General features: G+C 37.8%; 1 protein-coding gene across 1 annotated transcript in view; it reads left to right on the top strand.

The window, feature by feature from the left end:
• The first annotated feature begins 4,251 nt into the window (after positions 1–4,251).
• Positions 4,252–13,714, top strand: part of kcmf1 (potassium channel modulatory factor 1) — a 30,859-nt gene continuing 21,396 nt past the window's right edge. Inside the window, exon 1 of the mRNA XM_066710744.1 lies at positions 4,252–4,523. Coding sequence (XP_066566841.1) covers positions 4,280–4,523 — 244 coding nt within the window. The 5' untranslated portion in view covers positions 4,252–4,279. The remainder of the gene's footprint in view (positions 4,524–13,714) is intronic.

Raw genomic sequence — 13,714 nt, forward strand, 5'->3', positions numbered from 1 at the left:
ATTAACACATACTCAAAGGAGTAATGTCTACCTTAGACAACAAATCAGTGCAGATTAAGATATTATAGAAGAATGAAAAGAAATGTGACAATGGGTTGGAGTGCAGTTGGTAGAAATGGCATGCTGTTGAAAGGAAATCAACCAATTTCCCTGAGGTGAAAAATATGTGATCAATGCATACTAACTTGTGACTGTGAAACTTCATCACATTACACAAAAATGTTACAGGAAGTGTGGATGACACAAAGAAGCATGGCAAGATGTATGCATGAAATAACAAGAAGAGATAGAAAAGAAGTGAATGGCTCTGAGCAGGGGCATAGCCAGGATTTCAGGGAAGAAGAAGGAGAGAGTGTGGTGGATTCCAAGGGGATCGAGATGGGGAGGTCAGCAGAAGGTGAGGAAGAGTCGGGGAAAAACAGGAGATCTGATTTGGAGAGGTTGAGCTTGAGGTGGTGTGAGTGCATCCAGGCGGAGATAACAGACAAGCAGGAAGAGATACGAGAGGGGATGAGAGGGTCAGAAGAGGGAAAAGACAGGAAAATTTGGGCATCACCAGCATAGAAGTGGTAGGAGAAACCATGGGATGCGATAAGGGATCCCAGGGAGCGAGTGTAGAGAGAGAACAGGGGCGGGCCCAGGACAGAGCCTTCGGGAACGCCTATGTGGAGAGGTTGGGGGGTGGATGAGGAACCTCGCCATGTTACTTGGTAGGTCCAGTCGTTGAGGTAGGAGGAGAACCAGGTGAGAGCAGTCCCAGAGATTCCAAGGTCAGCAAGGCAGGAGAGGAGGATGGAGAGATCGACGGTGTCAAATGCTGTGGTCAAGGAGGATGAGGACTGAGGAGAGGGAGGCCACCAGAGCACAGCTGAGGGAGTCAGTGAGAACCAGGAGAGCCGTCTCAGTGGAGTGAGCTGTGCGGAAGCCGGATTTCAGAGGATCAAGGAGTGAGTGTTGGGACAGAAAATCAGAGAGCTGACGGTGGACCGCCCGCTCGAGAGTCTAAGAGAGGAAGGGGAGTAGGGAGACAGGGCGGTAGTTCACTAGCACAAGGATTTTGATGATGGCTGGTAAGGTGCTGGTCGTAAAGGCCATCCTCTTCCCGATACTCCTCTATGTAGGAATGATCTTCCCCCCAGACAAGGTCGTCGCAAAACTAGTGACCAGAATTATATTTCGGTTTGTCTGGGGGAGCAAAATGGAGAGGCTGAAAAGAGTGCAGATGGTGAAGGGTACCCTGGATGGAGGTAGGGGGGTCCCGGACGTTGTGCGGCTGATAAAGGCGCAGGGGCTGGCCTATGTGGTCAAGAACATCCAGGCTGCTGGCAAGAAAGTGAGTTTTATGAACCGCTTTTATTTTGCCAGCAGCCTGAGACCTTTCGGCCTCTGCGCCATGGATAACACCAGGCCGCACTCGTGGGATCCCCCGCCATTCTACAGGGCGCTCCGTGCCTTTGCGCTCGAAATAGGCCTCCATAAAGTCGTGCTGGCCTCCTGGGATTATAAGACCATCTGTAGCCAGATGAGATCTACCCAGGAGACCAGCCGGATAGAAGATTTCCCTCCCGAAACCTGCCGGTTTATCTGGGCTAACGTTACGCACGTTTGCCTCACAAATACGCAGAAAGATGTCTCCTAGATGGCTGTGAGTCGGTGTCTCCCCACCCGAGTGTTCATGCTCAGAAGGGGCCTAGCCCCTTATGACATCTGCCCCTACAAGGGTTGCCTGGGGAAGGAGATGAGGGCTCACATCTTTAGGGATTGCCCCTCCGCCTGCAGGGTCTGGCTCCTGTTTTCTCCGTTCCTCCACAGGTTTGCCGTTCCTGTGTGGGCAACCGCCCGGCAGATCCTATATGGTCCAGCCAGGGGATTGACATCTCCCACCCTGAGGTGCTGGTGGCGTGTCGTCTGCGCAGTGAAACAGGCCCTGTGGGAGGGACGGAACATCTGTCTGTTCAACAAGCAGAAGCTGGACCCAATTGTCATCGCGCGGAGGGGCATGGTACTAATTAGGGATTACGTCAATCTGGAGGTCCATCAGAGGGGCAAGGAGGAAGCCTTTAAGAACTGGCAGATACAAGATCTGGGGGAGCTCAGGATCCCATGATGGGACCCACCTCCGGGGACGGCCATCTCCCCCTGCTGGAGCCCGAGTCCAAGATCTTTTAACCTTTTTATGAAAAGATTGGTTTTTAAAAATGACTTTAAAAAATTAAATTTTAACTGTTTTTAAAGATTTAGTTGTTTTTAAAAGCACTTGTTTTATTTGGGTTTCTTGGTTGGTTTTGTTCTGTTTTTTTTCTTTTGTCAAATACATTGGCCATTTGGTTATAATTTTAAATGCATCGGACTGTTTTGGTTTGTTTTTTATTTTATCGTTTTATTTGTTTTTTGGTTTGTCCGGTGCATTTTCAGTTAATTTCAATGTATTTGACCATATTGTTTATTTGTTTAATGGATTTATTTGGCAGTATTGCCCTGAACACAGGTTTATTTGATTTATTGCACGTTTATTTGAGTTTATGTGTTTTGTTAATCACTTAAAATTTTACAAATTTTAAGTGATTTTAGAATATTGATTTTAACAAATTTTAAATCATAAGTATTAAAATTTGTTTGAATGTTTTTATCTGTATTGTAAAATAATTTCCCAATAAAACAGTATCATCTCCTGCTTCACCTCCACGGATACTGCAGACACTGCAGCAATCTGCCTGTCAATCTCACGCTCCCCCTTTCCATCACTAGTGAACAAAACCCCAAGGTACTTAAACTCCTCCACTAAGGGCAGCTGCTCCCCCCTAACCTGGAGAGGGCAATCCATGGCCAAAGACTTGGAGGTGCTGATTCTCATCCCAACCGCTCGGCAGCAAAACGCTCCAGTGCTTGTCAGTGTGGTCTGACAAAACTAACATGTAACTTGACAGAGCTTGAACAGTTTTGTAAAGAAGAAAGGTCAAATATTGCCAAATCTTGATGTGCAAATTGGTAGAGACCTGCCCCTACTGATTCACAGCTGCACTTGTTACCAAGGGTGCTTTCACCAAGTATTTACTGAAGGGGGTGGAGACTTATCCAATTATATTTCTGTTTTGAAATTTGTATATATTTATTTTTCACAAAAACTTTTTCCCCTTAACAGTGTGGAGTATCATATGTAGATAATTGGAAAAATCTTAATTTTAATGCATGAAACACTGAGGCCTGACGCAAAATGTGAAAAAAGTTCAAGGGAGTGTAGATTTTCTATAGGAACTGTAATGAAAAGTAGACCTAATACAAAAAAATGTTAGTGCCAATTTACATTGTGCCATCCATGTGAAAACAACCATAATTATGGAAAATATCCACCTCAAAATTTGGATTTATAATATGTTGTGTAGTTTAAGATAAAGGTCAGGTATGATACTAGGCTAAGTATTCAAGTTTGCCTACAACCTTTGGTTGAAAGACATAAACATAAATATTTAGATTGTCAGTAGTCCTTGGAATTAATCTCTACAGAAAAGCATTTAGATATTCTGCAGAATTCTTGCAACATAAATATCACAGATCTGATATTTCTGTGTTGCTGGAGCCCTTTAATTTGAAAATGTATCCAGTGATTATGAATGGTTAATGTTCATCATACTGTATACTTCTACAATTTAAAGTTAAAGCTTCCTATATATATATATATATATATATATATATATATATATATATATATATATATATATATATACAGATAGATAGATAGATCATTCACAGTAGCAGGAGACTTTGCAATTGCACCAGTGGATGAAGGCCCTGCTGTTTCCACGTTTTGTTTACATTGTCTTTTTCAGGTTATACCAGGTTATACCAGCAAAGCTTATCTCCCTATTTTATTATATGGTACGATAGATATAAATAAACACATACATTCACACATTTACAAATAATAATAATAATAATAATAATAATAATAGATCGACCGAAGGGAAGTACAAGGTTAGTACTCAAGAAAATTAAGTCTTATGTAGCATAGGCCTAATTGCATATACATTTTAGTGAACGCACACACGCGTTTGTAAATGTCCTAAAAAGTGGACTGTTTCTATGCAACCTGGCTGTACGTGTGTGTGTGTATGTGTGTATGTGTGTGTGTGTGTGCGCACACATGTCAGTGTGCATTACGCGGATGTGCGACACTGCTGAAGCAGCTTGCCCTTGAAAGAATTCAACAAGTTCCGCGTTTCGGGCTGACTTCTTTAAAAAAAGAGCGTCTACGTCGTCTTTCCTGGGTGAGTGTGTAAGCATGTTGCGAGTTGCTCCCTCTGGTGGTTTGTGCAAAGTCCGCCAGAGCTCTGTTAGTACAGCAGTGACAGACGGCGAGGGGGAGGCAGAGAGCTGGAAGCTCCGGATCCATCTTCATGAGAAAAGAGGCGAGAGAGAGCGAGTCCCGGCTTCACTTCTCAAAAGCGGCATCTTCTTGTGTGATCCGTGCCAGGGAGCCCGAGGAGGGGGCTGTGTCAGCGTCTGTAGGATGTCCCGACATGAAGGTAAGGGAAGAAAAAGCGATAATTGAAACGAGAAAACGGACGAAGACGGTAGCGCTTAGTCGAGGGTTGCCATGTTTTGTATTGAAATGCATTGGATGAGGCGCATGATGGCGGCCGCCATGAAATTTACCACTTTTTTTTCCCAACCCCCTCTCTCTGTAGCTACAGCTAACCGAAGCCTGAATACGCCGAAAAGGCGCAAGGACGAGACTCAAACGTATTTAGTGATCCCCCGAGAGTATCGACCCTGCCGATAGGGAAAGGACGGGGGAAAGCGATCTCCAGGCTTTAGTGGAAAGGCCTAATTTGTGCTTTTATAAATGTTGATGTGGGGTTAAAACTGTGGATTTGTCGAGTTCCCCCGGTGTCCAGGCCACTGAGGTGCTGATTGCACTGTCATCAAGGTGGCCGTTGGAAGGATGAGGCCTGTCAGGGGCCTACTTATAAAAGACAGACATATGCCGTATTTTGGGTTGTCACTTAAGGAACCATCTACACCTCTTTCGTTTGGGTGTTGCTTGGTAGTGCTTAGGTTTCATTTTGTCTAAGGCCTTATTTTTTATAGACGGAAAAAAGCTGTGTGGATATGTGTGAAGTAGACAGGCCTTTCTAAACGCTGAGTTTAGTTCATAACAGAGCTGTGTTTATGGTTGTTTTTCCATAGTTGAATCTGTTAGTATATCTGTAACTATGGGTATTGTGAACAACAGTCTTAACTCTACATTGAAGTGCTGTATTTCGCTTAGAGCTTTTCAAAGCTATAACTTATATTTGCACATAACTATGCAGAAGGCTGATTAAATTTGAATGTATTCACAATTTTCACTTGCATTTTTATTTATTTATGCTATGATAGGTGCCGTTTTAAATGACCTTATAGGCATTTTACGTATGTATCGAATAATATCATAACCCCATGGATTTGTTTTTTGTTTTTTTTGAGGGGGGGCGGGTTAAAGAGAATTTTCACAGATATCGAAAATAAAATTCTTAAACAAAATCGTCCTTGGTGTTTTAAAAGAAAGACGTTATCTGTAAAGACAAAAAAGCATAGGCTTTACACACGATTGAAAATGTAAGGGCAAAGGAAGGAAGTTCCGGTTGCTTAGTTGTATGTTCTGCAGTGGGTCAATAACATTGGTCAATGTTAGTTTGATCACTAGGGAACTTATTATTATTATTATTATTAATATTATTATTGCATTACACAATGTTAATGTTGAATTATGTGGAATACGTACGTGAATATTTTTCCACCAAAATACTGAATGTTTTATTCAGTTTTGTTGGGCCCACACATCACGAAGTATGTATAGTCTTGGTCGTCAAGATTGTGTGTATTTATCCCTTAACAAAACTAGCCATATGGAGCAAGCATGTATCCCTGTTATTGTGGTAAAATGCACTCGCTGGGTTTGCTTACCTTCTTTTAAACTGTTTTTTTTTTTTTTTCAAGGCATTGGCATACATATTTACCTGCAAAACTATGCCCCCCCCCCCCCCCCCTCGGAATTATATTACAATTGCAATTTGATTTGAAGTGTGATGTTACAGATTTCTCTGGATTTATCCTTCCTGTAATCATGTTAGTTTATGTTCAAACCATTTTGTGTTATGTTTGCCCCCCACCCTTCACCCCCCCAAAAAATACTTGTTTCTGTGTGATAAGAAATAGACCTCATAATGACCAGATCTTTTTAGATCATAGGCCTAGTTTAGATTATAGTTTTAAATGTAAATTGTCAAATGAAGTACAGGGTGCATGATCAAGTATTATACAGTGTGTGATGCAAACTTAAGCAGACATTGTTTTTTTTAGTATGCCTAATAATACAAGCATATCTTTAAAATTATTCACATAATGTGTGAATTACAGGTTATATTTTCTCGCACCCACATACTGTTAAAGTAGACGTGCATTCTCTAGATTTGTTTTATTTGGCTTAGTTGAATTTACATTTTAGATTTTCATTTTATTAAGTTCACTTCATCTTCTTAGACAGAAAAGCAGAAGTTACAGTTACTCTAATTTTTCATTTTGTAACCTTAATATTTTATGGTTTTAATAAGTGATCACCATGATCTGGCTGCTTATAGCATCATCCATTTTTGAGTTTAGTGCAAAATATATAGGAGAGACCCCCCCCCCCCCCCCCCAATTTCTGTAGCATTAATACCTTTCATGGATTTTAAGTTGTTTTTTTTTTTTTTTTTTTTTTAACGTAAACCTCCAGGTGTCCATGTAACAAAACTCACTTTTGAGAACCTAAATGTGTCAGCATTAGATGGCGTATAATATAAATGATCAACCCCAGTATATTCTCTTCATGGACATCAATCTGTTTGTCGAGTCTTGGACAAACAATCACTTGTGCTGACCATTATTTTTTGTTAATGTTTGGTGTTCTTGTAGTGTTTAGTGTAAAAATGTGTGATTTTAGTACTTGTTACTCAAAAACAATTTCATGCAGCAGTTTAGCAGCCAAGTATGTGGATTGTGTTTTTTTTTTTTTTTTTTAAGAAATTAAGTACTCCTTTCAAATTGTTTTACATAGTCTTCAAGTATCTAGACTACAGGTGTCAATTGTGGTTCTTCTTCCGCCATTACTTGACTAGTTATTGACTAGTTGTTATTAATGTTAACTTTATTTTCATTGAGTGACATTGAGTTGAGTTAATGTTGTGTACAATGTTTGCTTGTTTTAATTGTTATTTAACACATTATTGCTCATTATAGTTATGATCTCACAAAATATTTGCCCAACTAGAATGTCCTTTATGTAATTGGGTAAAACCAGCTGCTTTAAGTTCAAGCCTACTTTATTCACATTACACACAAGCAGATTTTGTTTGTACTGTGAATGTGGTTCATATTGAATTTCATATGCTTACCCTTTTTATCTAAAATGATTGATAACATGATGCATGCAGAGACAACCCTGAACTCTGCTTTAAACCAGTAGTAACACCATGTGTTCTTTCTATTTATGGCTTGTGAATTATGATTAAAAAGAACTGAAGTGTCTAATTACATCACTGATTTTGCTGACTTAATGTGAATTAGAACATATCTATTCTCATTCTCAGTGTAGTTTATTTCAAGTTAGTATCTGAATTTGATTTGATTTGTTTATCCAACATAAGCATGGAATTCAGAGATTTTAAGTGGCCCTACAGCAGATATTTTTATAAAATTTGGATTTTTTATGATTTATTATGTCTTGCCACATTTTACATTTCTTAAATCTGTGTAAATATATTTTTTAATTATAAGTTGTTGATAACCACGCCCACAGACTGTAGCAATTGATCAATTGAAATGTGAAACTGTGCTGCATTTAAGTTGTCAGTCACCCAGAGGTTTGAAGTCCTTATAAAGCTAATATGGATTTCTACCACAATGGCTGATCTGGTCTTTCCTTTATAGACCTTTCCTTTTTAGTCTTTGTGAATTTTTTCATTCCTTTTTTATTTTCCTTCCAGAACAAGTAACTTAGAAGACTGGTCTGTGTATTTTTCCATACTTTATATTATCCTGTGTGTTTTTCGGGAAGAAGCTCCCACCTTGACCTGTGTCCATTGATTCAATCTGGAATAAATAAAATACCTTGCCCCTTTATTCCTGTTGTATATAGCCTATACTATAATAAATCAAGATGCTTCTCATAAGATGAGTGTTTTCCTTTTTTTGAACAACTTTTGATAAATGGAATGTAAAACGTATCTTATTTACACTTCATTTATGCAACTAAATGCTCTATTCCAAAATTAGTAAACTCTTCCTATGTAGATTTAATAGAGACCCACAGAGTGCACAGATAATACAAATGTTGTCATTTCTGACTTCAAAGTTTTAGATTATATCTGTAAAATATTAGTTTTTTCTCCACAAGGAAAATAAAACTATTTTAAACACTTTTAAAGATTATAATAGGACCTTGATAATAAATATTTTTGGGTTTAATTTCCTGTTTGAATCTCCACAAAACCTCACTTTACATTTATGCAAAGACCTATTTCCAATTGCAAGGATTTGTGCCACATCAGAATTTATTGAATAAAACCATTAAAACCAACCAAAAATGTTTTATTAACATCTTCAAGTTCTGTAAATACAGAACTTTTAAATGACGGGAAAAGTTTTTTTTTTAAGGATATGTATTTTTTCGTAGGATATGTAGACTGTGCATATGGTCCGATGTACTCTAAAAAGTCTGTGCTGTTAAGTGCACCTTACAGCGATGACTAGTACAAAAGTCAATCTAACCTACTCTTCTGTATTTCTTTATAATTTAATTTGAATGTTGGCTGTACCTCTAATCAACAATTGCTGTTGCTGTTTTAGAATAATATACCCATGTGTATGATGTGTGTCAAGAAAGTTAACTTACTTTTGATTGATCCATTTCTTTTGCATAACGTGAAATGTATATTCAGATTTATGGTAGTGTTTATTGCAATTGTACTATGGGCAAAAAGTCTTTGGAATGTTCTTAAAGTGAATTTTTGCTATTGCCCAGATTAATGCAAAAATGAAACCATGTTTTCATCCAGCTCTGACATTTCACCTACAGCCAGCCTGTAGTTTGGATGATGAATTATATTCCAGGGATTGAAGCGAACTGTAAACTGTAAACTGCCTACTATATGCAAAAGGAAACAGTGGTGTTATGGCTTTCAATTATATTTTGATTAATGTAGTACTTATTTCCAGGTTTAACCCAAAAGGATAAAATGTGTAGGGTTTCCCACAGAACTAGGTGTTCTACCTGGCCAAACATGTGTGAAAGAAAAAGAAAAAAAAAAAAAAAAAAAACACCCCGAAACTTTAAAGCACAAGCTCACATGCTCTGCCCCTGTTCTCATTCGCCACAGCTAAGCCCCATCTAATTATTGTAATTATGAATGGGAACATTAATTGAAGACTTGTTTTGCTCAAACACACACCTGTCTTTTATATGAAATGTATATCAGCATTGGATTTGTCAACAAATTTGAATACATTTTGAATGGCACCTGACATCAGTTAAAAGCTGACAGTTTTTCCAAAAATAAACCATTTTATTTTAAATTACCGGAAACAAAAAAATTGCCCATAACATCAGAGTTGAATATTTATACAAATTCTAAAGATTAGTGATTTTGTGAAGAAAAAAAAAATGAAGTGTAGTTTGAATTGAGATGAATTATGCTTTGATATATCCATTTATAATGAGGGGTTTTATTTCAGTTTCTTACTAATGGTATTAGTGCAGCAACAGTTATTTGAATTAAATTGCAAGATGGCTACTCCCCAAGCCTTTTTTTTTAATTATTTATTTGACCACTTAAAATTCTTACAAGTTCAAGTTTCTCAATCTCTCAATGAATTAGAAAATATTTTGCTGTGTGGAACTGAAGTCTATAACAGACACGAGAGTTTCAGATTTTTGTGCAGTCCCATGGCTCATTTTTGTGATGAGCCCAAATCCGTTGTATATGTAGGGCTAAAGGGGGTCGGTCCCACTGAAGTTAAATATGCATGAGAGAGTATATGCAATCATTGATGCTTATGAAACTTCACAAATTAAATAAATTCCACTGGACCTAGTTAGTTTATTAAGAAGTTGAAGTTTATTTAACAAACAGTGGAGACAAGGCAACTTGCATTTAAATTGGTGGCTGCATTAAATTAATCTGTAGCCCCAGTAAAGCAATAAGCATTTTAAATGTAAATTGATGTCATGTTTTAGTGATAAGTTAATACTTATTTGGATAGAGAACGAACAGAGTAAGACAAACAAATTAATACTGTAGAGTTTATATTTCAGAATATCTAGTAAGGTTGCCATTATTAAATGACAAAAAAATACACACATTAATCGATTTGACAAATTTACTTTACAATATTTACAAATACTTATGAAAAGAATGGCTCATCACCCCCCTATGTGTGTTTTATGTAATCATTATTGTAGTAAAAGCAGCAGTATTTGGGCGTGGAGGTCCATTTAAAAATAAAGATTTTCATGTCAAATTATACTGCATTTAAATCTAGTGTGACTTTTCCTTTGTTTTAATATTAAAATCTCTCACTGGAATACTGGAGATTAGTCAAGGTCAGATGTGTGGGTTTAAGAACACCACAACAAACAATTAAATATGTATTAATTTATTACAATGCTTACCACGGTGTATGGAATGTTTACTATAGCAAATATGGTATTTGAGTAATTAAGTTTATTATCGTGAGTTCTATGTGTACTATAGTGCACATGGTACTGCAGTAATGTGTTAAGACTTACTAAGTGACTACCATGTGAATTCTAGTAATAAGGTGAGGTACTGTATTAATTTAGAGTTTACTGAGGTACTGTTTTTGCTATAGTAATGGTTGTATAGTAATTTAACAGGTTTTACTACCATGTTTAGTGCAGTATATACTCGGACATGCACCGTTTCAAAATACATAACTTGAAAGATAACCTTCCCATATATCGGTAAATTTATGACATGACTTCATACTCTCGTAACATGACAGACATGTTTAAATGCAGACGTAAATACAACACTTAATTTCTGATCTAAGTGGCAACTTTTACAAGAGGCTAAAATATGAATATGTAATAAAAATAGGTAATTTTACTTATGAGGTTGATTTATTGATTGCCTTGTATGAAATTAACATTCAGTTCACAGCTTATCAAAATTGTAATCTTTGGTCTATGGCTGACTCCAGAAGCTACTGTAGACTGACATGTTTGTGAGTTCCTGTAAATACAGTGTTCTTGAGTTCTTAATGTCATCATGGCATTTTATGTTTTTTCAAGTAATGGGACGATCATGCATGCATTAATTGGAACAACTTTGTTTTTGATTTCCTCTTTTCTTTCAATAATCAAGACAAGTCTATAATGTGATGTAAATTACGGATAGGATATTGAAAACAACATTTTATTGAATTTTGTAGACATAGAAATGACTTGTACTCAGGGTTGCAAGATGCTATTGTGGTGGTGAGACAGTTTCCCAGAATTGTAAGACTTTTCTCCTCATTTACACATTAGCCATATCAATGGATGAAAATATAGTACGATTGACCATCCTAATTTGATTGTATGTAAAATGTAATGGAGCAGTGTGGAGTAGGGCTGGGTGATAAATCGATATCAATAATAAACGATATAAAGACGTTTAGATACATTTTCGATAATGTTGATAATTCGATACAGCAGTCCAGTTCACCTCTGTGACGTAGCAGGAACATGTGGAGAAGTGACAATAGGCACGTGGAGTGGTATACACCCACTAAAAACACTCATGCCTCGGCTCCAGTGGCTTAAGTGTCCGTGCTGTGCCCCAGAGCTTTCTGTAAAACCAGGCCGTTGTTGTGGGAGGAGCAGAGCGATTGTGGGCTTTTTTTGTTTTAAAAACAGAGACAGAAAACAACTTGACGAGCGATAGAGCCTGATGTGGAAAGGACTTATGTGTCTGTTTTATTCTTTATGCTTAACATGATTGGAGACCACGTAATAAATACACATTTCTGTTAACAGATGTTAAGAAGAGCTAAACGTTTATAGACAGAAAACTTTTCCATGTGCAACAATAAAATATTTGCTATTTATTATTTTTGTTATTATTTTAATCATCATCAATATATGTGCTAGTGGAACTTGACTCCCTTAACTTATTACTCTTACACTTTTTGCCATATTATTTTTAATTTACTTAGCAGACGCCCTTAACCAGGGTAAGTTACAGTTGAAACAAAATACACATTTCACGATTAATCATCCAGTAACAGCAGCTACAATATAGCAGGTTTAATTTAAAGTGCTAAACTAAAGTGCACGTTTCAGTCATGGCGTTTATGGACGCATTTATAAACCAGTCCTAGGGCTGTGCGATATGACGATATATATTGTATGACGATAGAGAAACGTCTATCGTTTTATATTATGCTCTATCTTTTATATCGTTGTCGCAAATTGCAAACTTTACGGCAGTATTTTTCGTCATTTGGACGCTTTGCCTTCTCCCCGCTTCTTCCACACGTGTGTGATGCGGCAAGAAATGAGCATCAGAAACACGGACAGACATGAGGAGAGAGAACTGACACGGAATAACCAACACAACCAAGAGATACTCGTCACCGGGCTAAACTCAATCTGCAAGCAGCAACCACGACAATACACGATCGCACCCCCACCCCCGCTAATGTAGACGGATATAATTTGTATAAAATTAAAGAATAATAGTTTGTTTGCATTTTAATAAATTGGAAAGCAATGCAAACAGATGCAGAAAGTTTCATTAGATGGTGAAGTGGTATAACAGCTTTTATTAATAATAATAATAATAATAATATTATAACTATTTAGTATTAACACGTGCTGTACCGGTAAGTAGAATCGAGACGCGACAGTCAGAGGAGAAATGTCCCTGTCCAGCAGATGTTAATGCCCCACTGTAAACCCGGCTGTGCTAAATCTACCTGAATCTATACCATTTTACAGCATGTGTTGCGTGATTACTATTACTTGTGTTATTGTTATGTGACAGTAAATCATGTGTATATGTATGTATGTATGTATGTGTGAATATACACTCACCTAAAGGATTATTAGGAACACCTGTTCAATTTCTCATTAATGCCAATATCTAACCAACCAATCACATGGCAGTTGCTTCAATGCATTTAGGGGTGTGGTCCTGGTCAAGACAATCTCCTGAACTCCAAACTGAATGTCTGAATGGGAAAGAAAGGTGATTTAAGCAATTTTGAGCGTGGCATGGTTGTTGGTGCCAGATGGGCCGGTCTGAGTATTTCACAATCTGCTCAGTTACTGGGATTTTCACGCACAACCATTTCTAGGGTTTACAAAGAATGGTGTGAAAAGGGAAAAACATCCAGTATGCGGCAGTCCTGTGGGCCAAAATGCCTTGTTGATGCTAGAGGTCAGAGGAGAATGGGCCGACTGATTCAAGCTGATAGAAGAGCAACTTTGACTGAAATAACCACTCGTTACAACAGAGGTATGCAGCAAAGCATTTGTGAAGCCACAACACGTACAACCTTGAGGCGGATGGGCTACAACAGCAGAAGACCCCACCGGGTACCACTCATCTCCACTACAAATAGGAAAAAGAGGCTACAATTTGCACAAGCTCACCAAAATTGGACAGTTGAAGACTGGAAAAATGTTGCC

This window comes from Amia ocellicauda, chromosome 8, assembly GCF_036373705.1.
Source record: "Amia ocellicauda isolate fAmiCal2 chromosome 8, fAmiCal2.hap1, whole genome shotgun sequence".
In the NCBI taxonomy this organism is placed as follows: Eukaryota; Metazoa; Chordata; class Actinopteri; order Amiiformes; family Amiidae; genus Amia; species Amia ocellicauda.